This window comes from Camelina sativa, chromosome 15 (assembly GCF_030686135.1).
Source record: "Camelina sativa cultivar CO46 ecotype springtype chromosome 15, ASM3068613v1".
Lineage (NCBI taxonomy): Eukaryota > Viridiplantae > Streptophyta > Magnoliopsida > Brassicales > Brassicaceae > Camelina > Camelina sativa.
In genome coordinates, this window is record NC_141894.1 from 4071534 (window position 1) to 4084231 (window position 12698).

Below are 12698 nucleotides of genomic sequence, written 5' to 3' on the forward strand. Positions count from 1 at the left end.
ACCATTTGGGTTGGGAAGAAACATAACCGAATGGTTGGAGTATAGGATTGGGTTTGGTTTGGGTCGGTTTGGATTCGGTTGGTTCGTTTGGTTCGGTTCGGTTCGGTTTAAATGTCCACCCCTACTTTTCACAAAAAAAAAAAAAAAAAAAATGGGACAGGTGGATAATTTTCTAGAAAGTTATTACTTTACCCAATTTATAGCTACTCGATTTATTTTCAACATTAATTTTAAAAAAAATCAGCAAGCTTTAAGAAAACAAAAGTTTAAAACACACATATATAGGAAAGTTTTACTTTTAACGGTAAAAATTACTTTTGAAACTATAACGAAACAAGAAGAATTAACTTTTAAATTATATGACTACGTTATACTATAAGTTTTGAAATACTATCTCCCCCTAGCAAATGTCAGTAATCAGGATTATGATATTTGATGATATTCAATATTCATCCTAAAATAAATCTATACTTAAAGCATATGTGTGTCAGCGTGTGTATATATGTTTATGAGTTCTCATAAACTTTTGAAATACTACATAATATTCAATTTTGGCAAAGATATTTTCATCCAAAAAATCCTAGAAACACGTAACTAAATACAACGAAAAAAAACGTACTATTCGGTTAATCTAACCAAAGTACAGTTTACATAAACTAAAGATAATAAAAAAAAAAAAAAACAAGATAAAGTTAGTTCAGTAGGAAACTTCCAGGAAATTGCCAATAGGGTAACTCATCATCACTCTTCACTCCCCCACATTTATCAAACACATTCACTTTATCACCTTTTTCTCTTCATCATCTCACCATCAAATCAAAATCACAAAACACACAAAAACATTCTCTTCCAAATATGAAACTCGCCAAACTTAATCCAAAACGTTTCTTCATCAGATCCAAAGACCGTTCCACAGTTTCCAAATCCCCCACTTCTTCCTTCGGATCTGCTTCCTCTTCTTCCGGCCAAGACTGTATTATTATTAACAAATCCTGTAACGGAGGAGAAGGAGGCGGTTCCGTTACGCCTACTAGCATTCTCCCTGAGGTTTCTTGCAACCCTTCTCCTCCTCCTTACTCATACGTCGAGATCCTCCAAGCGTTTAAGCTGATCGACAGAGACAACGATGGAGCCATCTCTAGACACGATCTTGAGTCGTTGCTTACCCGTCTCGGTCCTGATCCATTGACGGAGGATGAGATCAACGTTATGATCAAAGAAGTTGGTTGCGAGGAGGGAGACGACGGTACCATCCGTTTAGAAGAGCTTGCGAGCCGTGTAGTACTCTCTTTGGATCCGTCTCGTGACTCTGCTGAGATGAAGGAGACGTTCGAGTTCTTTGACGCGGATCGTGACGGTTTGATCTCAGCTGAGGAGCTTCTTAGAGTCTTTTCGACTATAGGAGATGAGCGGTGCACGTTAGATGATTGTAAGCGTATGATAGCTGATGTTGACGAGGACGGTGACGGTTTCGTTTGCTTCACTGAGTTCTCACGAATGATGATGGATCTTCAGCGTTGATCTCTCTCTCTTTCTCTTCTTCGTTTTTTTTTTTTTTTGCTTACTCTGTTTCTTTTTTGTGGTTCTTTTGCTATGAAGAAGCTCTTTTTGCCCTTTGTTTTAGGGTTATGACTTATGAGTATGAGTATCGTTTGTTTTTTCTTGAGATTAGTAGATGTTTATATTCTGGAATCTGAATGAAGTGATGGATGCAATATGAGACTGATCTTTCCACTTACGTCTTCTCTCTGTTTTTACATAGCTTTTAATTAAATTAGTTTTGAGATTACACATTTAAAAAAAAAAAAATTGGAGAATCTATGTCTAAACTGTAAAGATCTAACCATCTCCTTCAAATTTTTTTAAATTTTTTCTTCTTAAGATGCATTTTAGATTCGAGAATTTGCAGAGTTTGCAAGCTTTCTTAGTTAATTGTCGTTTTTGGAAACAAGTATTTTTAATCGGTCAAAAATTCATTTATACCATTAATAGAGTGAGAGAACATGTGACTGTGAGGGCACCAGAAGTTTCAATAATTTTTAAAAGTACTGTATATTCCATTAATCGATTAAGTGGGTAAAATAAACAACAATGGTCCATGTTTGTCAGATTCCTCAAAGGCATGTTCTTCCTTTGAATATATAAAGATCTTTTTGTACATTTTTTTCTATTTTTTTTTTTTGTCTACTGTCATTTTTACTAAATGTTTAGTTTATTATATAGTTATCTGTATATCAAATTAACCAAATTGGTCAAGTTAACGCAGCTCCTCTGTAATGTAAAGTTTATGATTCCGTTTGATATTGGATTCCGTGAGATGTATGTAGAGGATATAATAATGAAGCCATTAAGGAGTATTTTTATCCCTAAAATGATAATTAGAAAAAGGAAAACATAAATATGCTGCATGGGAAAAAAAAAGAATTAAGTTGCATCAAAATTCATTAATATTATATGAATTCAGATCAGAATTTGGAGGTTGATGAAGAAGGAGAGTTTGGAGTAGAAGAGTGAGGAGGAGGAGGAGGGGGAGGAGGAGGAGAAAAACGCCTTGGAGGAGCGAAACAGCTGCAATATCCGTTGTAACAAGTTGGCATCTTTCCAGTGTTCTTACATCTTGGAAACCCAATCTCCACACAATCTCTGTCCGTTTTACATATATCTCCAACACTCATTGACACCATGCCTGTTCAATAAATTAGTATTAGCAAGTTAACTAAGGATTGATATTGACAAGTGAAAACTACAAGGAAGAGTACTTACACGACGAGACAAGGAAGAGAATGATGAAGAATGCTGAAATTTTCTCCATTTTATTTTGTTCTTAATACTTTTTATGTCTGACTTGAAGATGATTTTGGATTTATAGGGAGTCCCCTTCTATTTGTATACAACTTGTGACTATTTAGTCTTTGTTCCTACATGTCCAATAAATATTTGGAAAGAAAGTAAATTATTTCCTTATTCGTTTGTCAATTAAATTTACTTTTTTTTCAATCAGTGGTTATTAAGTTTCCAAAAAAAAAAAAAAAAAAAAGTTTCCAAAAACTGATTTATAGAGATTGCGATATAAAACTTATTTTCAAGAAAATACCATAACTATTCCAAATCGATCTCATTAATCTTCAAATCATCATAATTAATATGAAAACTTTCACTAAAATTAACATAATTAACATTTTTTTTCTTTTGCAAAATTTAGAGGTCGCCGGTTCGAGAAACGACACTTGAGAGGCAACCGTATAAAATGTTCTGGTCTCTGATCTGAGGGAATGTACGTACTAATCTCTTAGTAATTAAAAATAAAAAATAAAAAAGAGAGGTGTGGCGCATATTTTATCAATCGGGCTGGTCTCAAAATTTTTGTGTGGTGTTAAAAACTTAAGAAATACTAGAGACCCGTTTCAAAAGAAAGAATAAAATTTTCTCTAATAAAATTTTTGTATTGACACGTCTAAAGTGAGAGGAGGACGTGACAAGGTCTAGGAGGCTGTGAAGAAGGTCTCTCTCTCTGCTTACTTGATAGGTTAGGTTGTTGAACTCAAAACTCGAAAGTAAAAGTATCATCAACGAGAATCCCGAGGAAGAAGACGAAGAAGCGATAATTGTTCTTTGAAGTTAAAGAAGAAGAAAGAGAGAGAGAGCGAGAGAAAATAACGATGGGAGGCTCTTGTGTATTTGGTGCAGCGAGATCAGGGCAGACGATCATAGTGGCTCTTTTTCTCATGGTTGGATCCTTTTACACTGGCTCTCTCTTCGGAAACAACCAACCTATTTACCTCTCTCAACCTTCTTCTCAATCTGGTCCCTCTCTCTCTCTCTCTCTCTGATCTCTCTGTTCTTCATTCTTCAAGTTTTTTTTTTCCTCTGCATGCGTTACGTTTTGGATTCTCTTGGAATTAATTTGCGTGGTTTGATTAAGTTTTGGTCTTCGATGCTCAATTCTTGTCTTGGAGAATTGTTTTCTTGTGGGATTAAAGTTGCAGAATTTTATAAACCTAACAATGTGGTGTTGTTGTGTTTGTAGCTTCTTCGAAATTTACAAACAAAATAGAGCTTACTTACAGAAGATTACCACTAGTGATACCTGAAACTGGGGTGAATGTGTGTCCATTGGAGCTCAATGAGTATATACCTTGTCACAATGTCACTTATAGGCATCAGCTGTTTCCTAGCTTGAATCTCTCTAGAAGAGAAGAGCTCGAAAGTCATTGCCCGCCACTCGAGCAGCGCCTCTTTTGCTTGGTACCTCCGCCAAATGATTATAAGATACCTATTAGATGGCCAACCAGTAGAGACTATGTTTGGAGAAGTAATGTGAATCATAATCATCTTGCTCAAGTTAATGGTGGGCAAAATTGGGTGCATCAGCAAGGTCAGTTTTGGTGGTTCCCTGGTGGTGGTGCTAATTTTAAGCATGGAGCTTCAGAATACATACAGAGGTAGATACTTATGAGCTTCTATATACCCTGTGAATGTTTATGGTCTAATGCATTGCACTGAGTTTTGTATATATGTTATCTTCAGGTTGGGGAATATGATGACTAATGAAACAGGTGACTTGCGTTCAGCTGGGGTGGTACAAGTTCTTGATGTTGGCTGTGGAGTTGCCAGCTTTGCGGCTTATCTTCTTCCTTTAGGTATACAGACAATGTCGTTTGCTCCCAAAGACAGTAATGAAAACCAGATTCAGTTTGCATTGGAAAGAGGTATCGGTGCAATGATTTCCGCTGTTGCCACCAAACAAATGCCTTATCCTGCAGCCTCGTTTGAGATGGTTCATTGTTCAAGATGTCGTGTTGACTGGCATGCGAATGGTATGTAATGTATTCTTGTGTCAAATTTGGTTAAACAAGTTGACTTACTTCTGTTTGCAGTGATAGCTTTGCATTTGATTCTTACAGATGGCATCTTACTTAAAGAAGTTCATCGTCTTCTTCGACCCAATGGATACTTCGTGTATTCATCACCAGTAGCTTACAGAAAGGATAAAGAGTATCCTATGATTTGGGATAAATTAGTTAATTTAACTAGTGCAATGTGCTGGAAGCTCATTTCCCGGGAGGTACAGACTGCAATATGGATTAAAGAAGAGAACGAGGTTTGTCTTAGGAAGAATGCAGAACTAAAGCTCATTAGTTTATGTGATGTGGAAGATGTTTTAAAACCATCTTGGAAAGTTCCTCTTAAAGATTGTGTGCAAGTTAGTAGTGGACAAATAGAAGAGAGACCCTCTTCGTTAGCTGAACGTCTTGCTGCGTATCCGGCGACTCTAAGAAAACTAGGTACATTTCTTATGGTCAAAATCATTGAAGAGGTGACATTATGCTCTGTTAGATTCCCTAACCATTTTACCAAAAAACTTTACATTCAGGCATCAGTGAAGATGAATATACATCAGATACAGTCTTCTGGAGAGAACAAGTGAATCATTACTGGCGGTTAATGAATGTCAATGAGACTGAAGTGCGGAATGTGATGGACATGAACGCATTCATTGGTGGGTTTGGTGCAGCTATGAATTCGTATCCTGTTTGGGTAATGAACATAGTACCTGCAACCATGAATGATACCTTGCCTGCAATTTTCGAGAGAGGCTTAAATGGCGCTTTCCATGATTGGTAAGCTGATATAGTACTTCTAGTCTATCAAACACTTGTTTTGTTTCTGATCCTTGCCAAGCATCAGTCAGTACCACTTAACTAAAAATAAAATGTGTCTTAGGTGTGAGCCGTTCTCAACATATCCACGCACTTATGATTTGCTGCATTCCAATCATGTATTCTCTCACTACCAAAGCTACGGAGATGGTTGTTTGCTAGAGGACATCATGCTTGAGATGGACCGCATAGTTCGCCCTCAGGTATGTTTGCAACAATGGTGACATTACTGTTGAATCAATAACATTTGTGGTCTGGTCTTTATCATCATCAGATCATATTAATGAGAGTTTTTTTTTTCGGGTTGAGCAGGGGTTTGTGATAATAAGAGACGAGGAATCTATAATCTCGAGGATCCGAGACTTGGCTCCAAAATTCTTGTGGGAAGTGGAAACTCATCAGCTTAAAAACAAAGACAAGAAGACAACAGAGAATGTTCTGTTTTGCAGAAAGAGATTCTGGGCAATCTCATTTGAATAGACTCGCTTTGCTGCTTCACTTTTTTGCTGATGATGCAGCTTATAGCTGATGATAGTTTTACAATAATAATACTCTATTGGGTCTAACTAGATATTAGGTGGGGATCTCTCTACTCTACTTCGACTGCAAGCAATTCTTGTATAATATTTGATTCTACAGTTTTGGTATTTTTTAACCTGTGAACCGGCTTCTTCCCTGGCTCAATCTTCTTTACCAAACCAAAATGATTACATATGTATATCTGACTTGGGACTGGTTGGTTCGGTCCAAAAACAATCAAAACCAGATTGAAACAGGAGAAGTATTCAGTACTTAAGATTACTCTATACAACCAACATAAACATAGACCGTTCTAGCTCAACAAAGAGAAAAATCTACTATGAGACCCATCTGTTCTCGTAGCGGTTAAGCGAGAGCGATGAAGACTGAACCTCGCTTAACTGGAAAGGATCCGGTTCGATTCCATAGTCAGTTAATGGTCTATGCTCGAGCACATTGTCGTGGTTGTTCACGAACTCGGGAATTTCCACCTGGCCTTTCTTTATTTCCTCCCAAAGGTACTGCAACCTGCTCACATACTTGATCTTCCAGTAGAGTCTGCAACGTTGAAAAAGATATTGTTTTTGACAAAATCAGTTAAGTCCACAGTTCTTCATTCCAAAAGTAATCTACTGTAGATCACACAACCGTTTGAAGTTGTTTTTCACAGATACAAAGCTCAAAGAACATTAAATTCCTAGACTTCGAGGGTTAGATCATGAAAGGTTCAATATTCGATTACGTAAGTTGGAGGTTACTTAATAAATCTAGTGATGCATATGAAAAGAAATGATTACCCTCCACTAAGAAGAAGGCGGCCAAGAGTAGCAATGACAAGTCTGGAACGAAGACCAGGGTGGATGAAGTAAACAACTTGAAGCCTGTCTTTGATATCCGAAGGAAGGTCCTCATAGATCCATCTTAAGATGGTTATACCCGGTGAGTTATCGTCCTTTTGCACTGTGCTATGCATGTATACCAAACAGAACGGTCCCTCAGGACATTGGCTGCATATCTTCTGGAATATATACTTCTTCAGCCGCTCTGCACTCACAACACGAGCTACAAATCGTACACAAAGAGAAACCAGTTAAATAACAAAAAATCAAATTTAAACTTAACCAAACGGATCATCATTAGCTTACACAAATAAGAACACCAAAAAGACTAATCAGAAGATCAACTGTTGAATCAAGTTAGAAACTTTAATCACAATATCTTAAAGACCAAATTTATAAAAGCGTGTAGAGTGTCACAGTGTGATTTTACCAGGAAAATACTTTCCGACGATGCGAAAAATCCGATGACCGGACTTATCCAAGCCTTGAAGTGTAAAGAACTGGAGGAGATCAAGATCGGAGAAATCTTCATCATCTCCTAAGTATTGAGGACAATCGTGCCAATTCTCTTGTTCATCAACCTCATCGCTTCTCGTTAAGAACGGTCTAGCGTCAATTCCTAGATCAGAAGCCAACACAACCACCGAAAAATCTTCCGCCATCGCCGGAATATTCCTCCTCCTCGTCGTCGTCACTGTGATCTTCTTACCTTTTTTGTTTCTCTCGCCGTGTCCTCAATTGTAATCATTGGCCGCATGTAAAAGACTTTACTAATCTGCGGGCGAGTACACAGTACGACTGCACACGTGGCTAAAATCTAAACAAGTCTTTTTTGAACAGCATAAAACGACGTCATTTCTTTTATCGTCTCTCTGGTTTTATTCTCAGCTCCGATCCGGCGAGATTCGATTCGAGTTCTGACAAAGTCGAACTCTTTGCTCCAAAATCAGCAAAGGAAGGTAAGTGTTTTATGTTATTCAAGTCGAGAAAAAGTCGAATTTGATTTTTTGGATTTGATCGAGAGATAAGTGATTGAAACAGAGTTATATTGTCAGGTGTAGAAGTGAAAAAATGGCGACTTCGCTTTTACAGATGGAAGGAGATGACTCTGTACATCTCCACATTACTCACTCCAACCTTAAAAGCTTCTCTGCTGATGTTCGTTTCTCTCCGCAAGTGAGTCTCGACACAGAACAATTCCACCAACTGTTTTTTAAATTATATGTAGTGGTGCTATCTATAAAGCTCTGTTTTGTTCTGTAGATGAGTGTAGAAGCTGTGAAAGAAAAGCTATGGAAGAAATGTGGTACATCTGTTAATTCCATGGCTTTAGAGCTTTATGATGAATCTGGCTCAAAGGTTGCACTCCTCAGTGATGATGCTAGACCCCTTGGTTTCTTCTCCCCTTTTGATGGGTAACTTCTGTTTTCCCCCATAGCTTTGTAGCCATTTGCCAAAAGTTTGCTTCTTTAGAGAACTTGGAGCCAATTTGACTCCATGAAACTCTATTTAGATTGATGGATTCTTGTTTTATCAGTTTATCTGATTGTTCTTTTTCTGCTGCTTTCAATAGGTTTCGCTTACACATCATAGATCTTGATCCTTCTTCTGTCACAACTGGTGGCTGGCTTGAAGATACGTCATTGGTTGAGAAGTATAACATCTCAGAGGAGGATTATGCTAAACGAACTGGTGAATTCTCTACTACATACAATCTGTCTCTTTAAGGAGACAAGTTTGTCTATCAAGTGACTTTGAATATATGTTGGAGCACCGCCAATTTCTTCTGATGGTTGTATATGTTCTTGTTTTCAAATTCCAGACAGTTTTAGGAAATTCAAAGAAAAAAGAGTTTCTCAAAATCCGGTTGCTGCTGAGGCTAAGGTATGGCAAAATGAATATATAGATTATAAGCCAAATTCTTGCTTCTTGTCAAACTTTCAGCGAAACTGAAGCTTTTAGCTTAGTCATTGGGAGAAGTATTTGGGGTAGAGTAAGTCCTTCAAGAATACAATTGTTCTTATGGTTTCTTCTTCCAATTTTATCCTTTCAACAGACGAAGGAGAACCATATGGAAGATCTCTGTGCAAATTTCAAGGTTAGTCCGTTTTTTTGTATGGAAAATCTATGTGCCAATACCAATGTTATTTTTCCTTAAACTGAAGAGCTAGTCAGCCAGTTTTCCTGTTAACTTTGTTGTGAGACCTGACCTTTCTGATTCTGCTCTTTCTCAACTCGTTATGCTTCTAATTTAATTTAAACCATTGCCGTCAAATATTAAGGTGGGAGATAGATGCCAAGTTGAGCCTGGGGAGAAAAGAGGAATGGTCAAATATGTTGGACGAGCAGAGTCTTTGGGTCCTGGCTATTGGGTTGGAATTCAGTATGATGAACCCCTTGGAAAACATGATGGCATGTATGTTAATTCTTTCGTCTTATGCTATTTTGACGTTAAACTCTATTACAAATTGAAGTAAAAGTCTAATTTGTATTTGTTGCCGTTAAACTCTATAACAAATTTAAGTAAAAGTCCTTTCTTGCTTAGTTGCTTTTGGAAACTTGATTTCAGTTGCATCTCATGTTTCTGTCCTAGTATCACTTTAAGCGTCTTAATCTTGTATACACTTTTTTCTTAACATCATGGTTACATTCTGTGGAAGCTCGGTTGTAAGAACATACATATCTGAGACTGGCTTACATTTGCAGGGTGAAAGGAACAAGATTCTTTGAGTGCCCTCCGCTTCATGGTGGTATGGTCAGGCCTGACAAAGTAAAGGTATTTTGTTTTCTCGAAGGTCTTAGCATTCACAGTTACTTATTTCATTCTGCCTGTGAAATGACCTATTGCATTTCATAGAATCGAACTGGTTTAGTCACTCTACATTATCCGTTGTATAGTAGAATTTGCTGTTTCTCAAAAAGATGTCAACACATGTTTTTTTTTTTACCTTTCCAAGTTGTTCATATTAGGTAAGCTATAGAACTAACAAATCCGTAAGGGTATTATTATCACTCTCAACCCAACTTTTGGAGGAGTTTGACTTACTGGACATGGTTTGGACCTAGTATGGCTTGGTTTCTTAGCACTTAACCTAGACTGAATAAGAAAACCAATTTCTACTACTCATGAACTTGATATTGGCTTGCAGGTTGGTGATTATCCAGAAAGAGACCCTTTTGAGGAAGATGAAATATAAGATTTTCACGGACGCATCAAACCAGTATAACTGGAAAAAGGATGGGAAGGAGTTTGAAAGATTTGCTATTTGTGTTGAACATCCACTCTTTTATCTTATCTTGCCTCAAGTTTTGGGTTTTACAAAAGTTGGTGGAAACACACTGCAGCACACTATGTATTAGTTTTAACGAAGAATAACTAGTAACAGTTTGATTTCACAAGGATTCAATTTATGATCTGCGGTTTATACACAATTATCCGACGACTTGCAATCTAGATATACCACTGAGTCAAGAACCAAAGAATCAGATCTACTTATATATCTAAGTTTCCGGTCCTTATCTTAGTCTCTATCTAGTACAGCCTGCTCACGTACTTGCTCTTCCGGTACCGTCTGCAAGTCCACAGTTCTTGATTCCAAAACACAGATACTTTTCTTTATTTTGAAGATGCTTTTCACAGATACAAAGCTCAAAGAGCATCAAAATTCCTAGACCGTCGAGTTTAGATCATGAAAGCTTCAAACTTTAGGTTAAAATTTTCGATTTATGTAAGTTTATTGGTTACTTCTTGACCAAGTGAAGCAGAGAAAATATATGTATGTCATGTATGTAATGTAAGTATATGAAATCACTAGTGAATGGAAAAAAGATGGCTAGTCACACATACCAAGTATACTATTGTATCTTTAACTACATGAAGTATATGTATTACATGGCCACATGCATAAACTATATGACGTTATGTGATCAACACCATAGATATATAATCCGGTATACAGGTCAACTGATTCCGATGAAGACCGACGTTGACTCCGGCGAAAACCAACGTTGACTCCGGCGTTGACTAAAATAATGTATTCTAAACTTTTTTTTTTAATTTTTAAAAAATAGTATATTAATGGTTTTTCATGATTAGAAACATATTCAATTAAATATCTTAATATTTTTATATATCTCTAATGTATTCATTCTTATAATTAGTTAATTTTTATTGTTAAAGTTAAACTAATAGTTAAATAAAAATCATTGATAATTATTTTCAAGGTGTAATATAAAGGAATTTGCAAAAATACTCTTATTCTATACCTTTTTACAAACATACCTTCAAATCAAATATATTGTTTTGCTAAAATGATTTTTTTGTATGTTTATCTTTTATATATTAGAAGTAAATATTGTGAATTTATTTTGTTGTTGTTTACATGTTATTAAGAGTATGTAAATTTTATAGTAAAAGTATCTAAAATTGTATACAACATTTATCATGCAAACTTTAGAGTAAAGAGTCATATACTCAATCTTTTGCATATAATTTTTCTAATGAAAGTAGTTGAATTTGATTTTATTGATTTTGTAGTATTTAAATAATCTAATTATGAAAGATTTATATATATATATATCTTTATAGATATCTTGAAAAGAGTTATTAATGATTTTTATTTAATCATTAATTTAGCTTTAAAAATAAAAATTTACTAATTTTAAGAATGAATACATAAGAAATATATAAAAATATTTAGATTTTCAATTGATATGTTTTTAATCATGAAAAAACAAAAAAATTTATATGTAATATTTATTATTTTTGATTTTTAATGAAAAAAAAGTTTTAATATTTTTTTTGGTCAACGCTGGAGTCAACATCGGTCTTCGCTGGAGATAGTTGACCGGTGTACCGGATTGTATGTTTATGGTGTTGACCACATAACGTCATATAGTTCATGTATGTGGCCATGTAATACATATACTTCGTGTAGTTGAGTATACAATAGTATAATTGGTATGTGTGACCATGTATTCTCCAATACTTCGTGTAGTTAGCCATCTTTTTCCCGTGAATAAATCTACTGATGCATATGCAAAGAAATGATTACCCTAGTGACAAGTATGGCTAGACTATATAACAACACACAGTACACTAGTACCATTTACATTCAACACAGTAAGCGTATATTGGTTAATTTGTACAATTTATTTATGGAGCTGACGGGAATCAGATGGATTTTTCCTTTAGTTTTGAAAATTATAAAAAAAAAAATTAAAAGTGGATAGAAAAAACTTTGGTAAACTTTTCCAGTGGTTTTGATTTTTTTCTAAAAAAATTATAAACTGGAATTGAAATGGAGAATAAACATTTCTCGAACGCTTTATTTTTTTCTTATTAAAAATTTGGGTAGATTACACAATTTTAAATATGATATTGCAATTATAAAAGAATTTCCAAAAGAAAAGAAATGGATATAACTTAACTAGATTTTTCAAATATTGAAAATTATAAAAATCAAACAAAAATATTGTTTAGGGAAAATATTAGGGGTAAATGTTTAAATGACTAAACTCCAAAGGCGAGGATATCATTCTTGTACTTTTGTGAAAGAAAGTTCGTTGTCGGATAAAAACCTTAGTAGATTTTTTTAGTTATTTTGAATTTTCTTTTTAAAAAATTATAAACTGGAATTGAAAGGGAGAAGAAATATTTCTCGAGTTTTCATATTAAAAA

At 35.3% G+C, this 12698-nt stretch overlaps 4 protein-coding genes and 1 long non-coding RNA gene across 5 annotated transcripts; 3 read left to right on the top strand and 2 right to left on the bottom strand.

Moving 5' to 3' along the window:
* Positions 1-553: 553 nt before the first annotated feature.
* LOC104745197 (putative calcium-binding protein CML36) lies at positions 554-1738 on the top strand. Its single transcript, XM_010466383.2, has one exon. It carries the CDS (start codon positions 856-858, stop codon positions 1519-1521), a length of 666 nt encoding a protein of 221 aa, XP_010464685.1. The 5' UTR covers positions 554-855; the 3' UTR covers positions 1522-1738.
* Positions 1739-2429: 691 nt separating this feature from the next.
* LOC104745198 (uncharacterized) lies at positions 2430-2878 on the bottom strand. The gene is made up of 2 exons (XR_015582729.1): positions 2764-2878; positions 2430-2686 (listed from the first exon to the last, which is right to left on the bottom strand). It is a non-coding gene; the product is annotated as an uncharacterized LOC104745198 (long non-coding RNA).
* Positions 2879-3365: 487 nt separating this feature from the next.
* Positions 3366-6344, top strand: LOC104745199 (putative methyltransferase PMT6). Its single transcript, XM_010466384.3, has 7 exons — positions 3366-3804; positions 4028-4442; positions 4528-4817; positions 4905-5285; positions 5375-5621; positions 5725-5863; positions 5973-6344. Exons 1-7 carry the CDS (start codon positions 3660-3662, stop codon positions 6138-6140), a joined length of 1785 nt encoding a protein of 594 aa, XP_010464686.1. The 5' UTR covers positions 3366-3659; the 3' UTR covers positions 6141-6344.
* Positions 6267-7680, bottom strand: LOC104745200 (uncharacterized). The gene is made up of 3 exons (XM_010466385.3): positions 7449-7680; positions 6977-7241; positions 6267-6737 (listed from the first exon to the last, which is right to left on the bottom strand). Exons 1-3 carry the CDS (start codon positions 7678-7680, stop codon positions 6518-6520), a joined length of 717 nt encoding a protein of 238 aa, XP_010464687.1. The 3' UTR covers positions 6267-6517.
* Positions 7681-7962: 282 nt separating this feature from the next.
* On the top strand, positions 7963-10450 carry LOC104745201 (tubulin-folding cofactor B). The gene is made up of 9 exons (XM_010466388.3): positions 7963-7977; positions 8074-8194; positions 8282-8433; positions 8592-8710; positions 8841-8902; positions 9075-9116; positions 9301-9434; positions 9725-9794; positions 10168-10450. Exons 2-9 carry the CDS (start codon positions 8090-8092, stop codon positions 10213-10215), a joined length of 732 nt encoding a protein of 243 aa, XP_010464690.1. The 5' UTR covers positions 7963-7977; positions 8074-8089; the 3' UTR covers positions 10216-10450.
* Positions 10451-12698: the final 2248 nt, after the last annotated feature.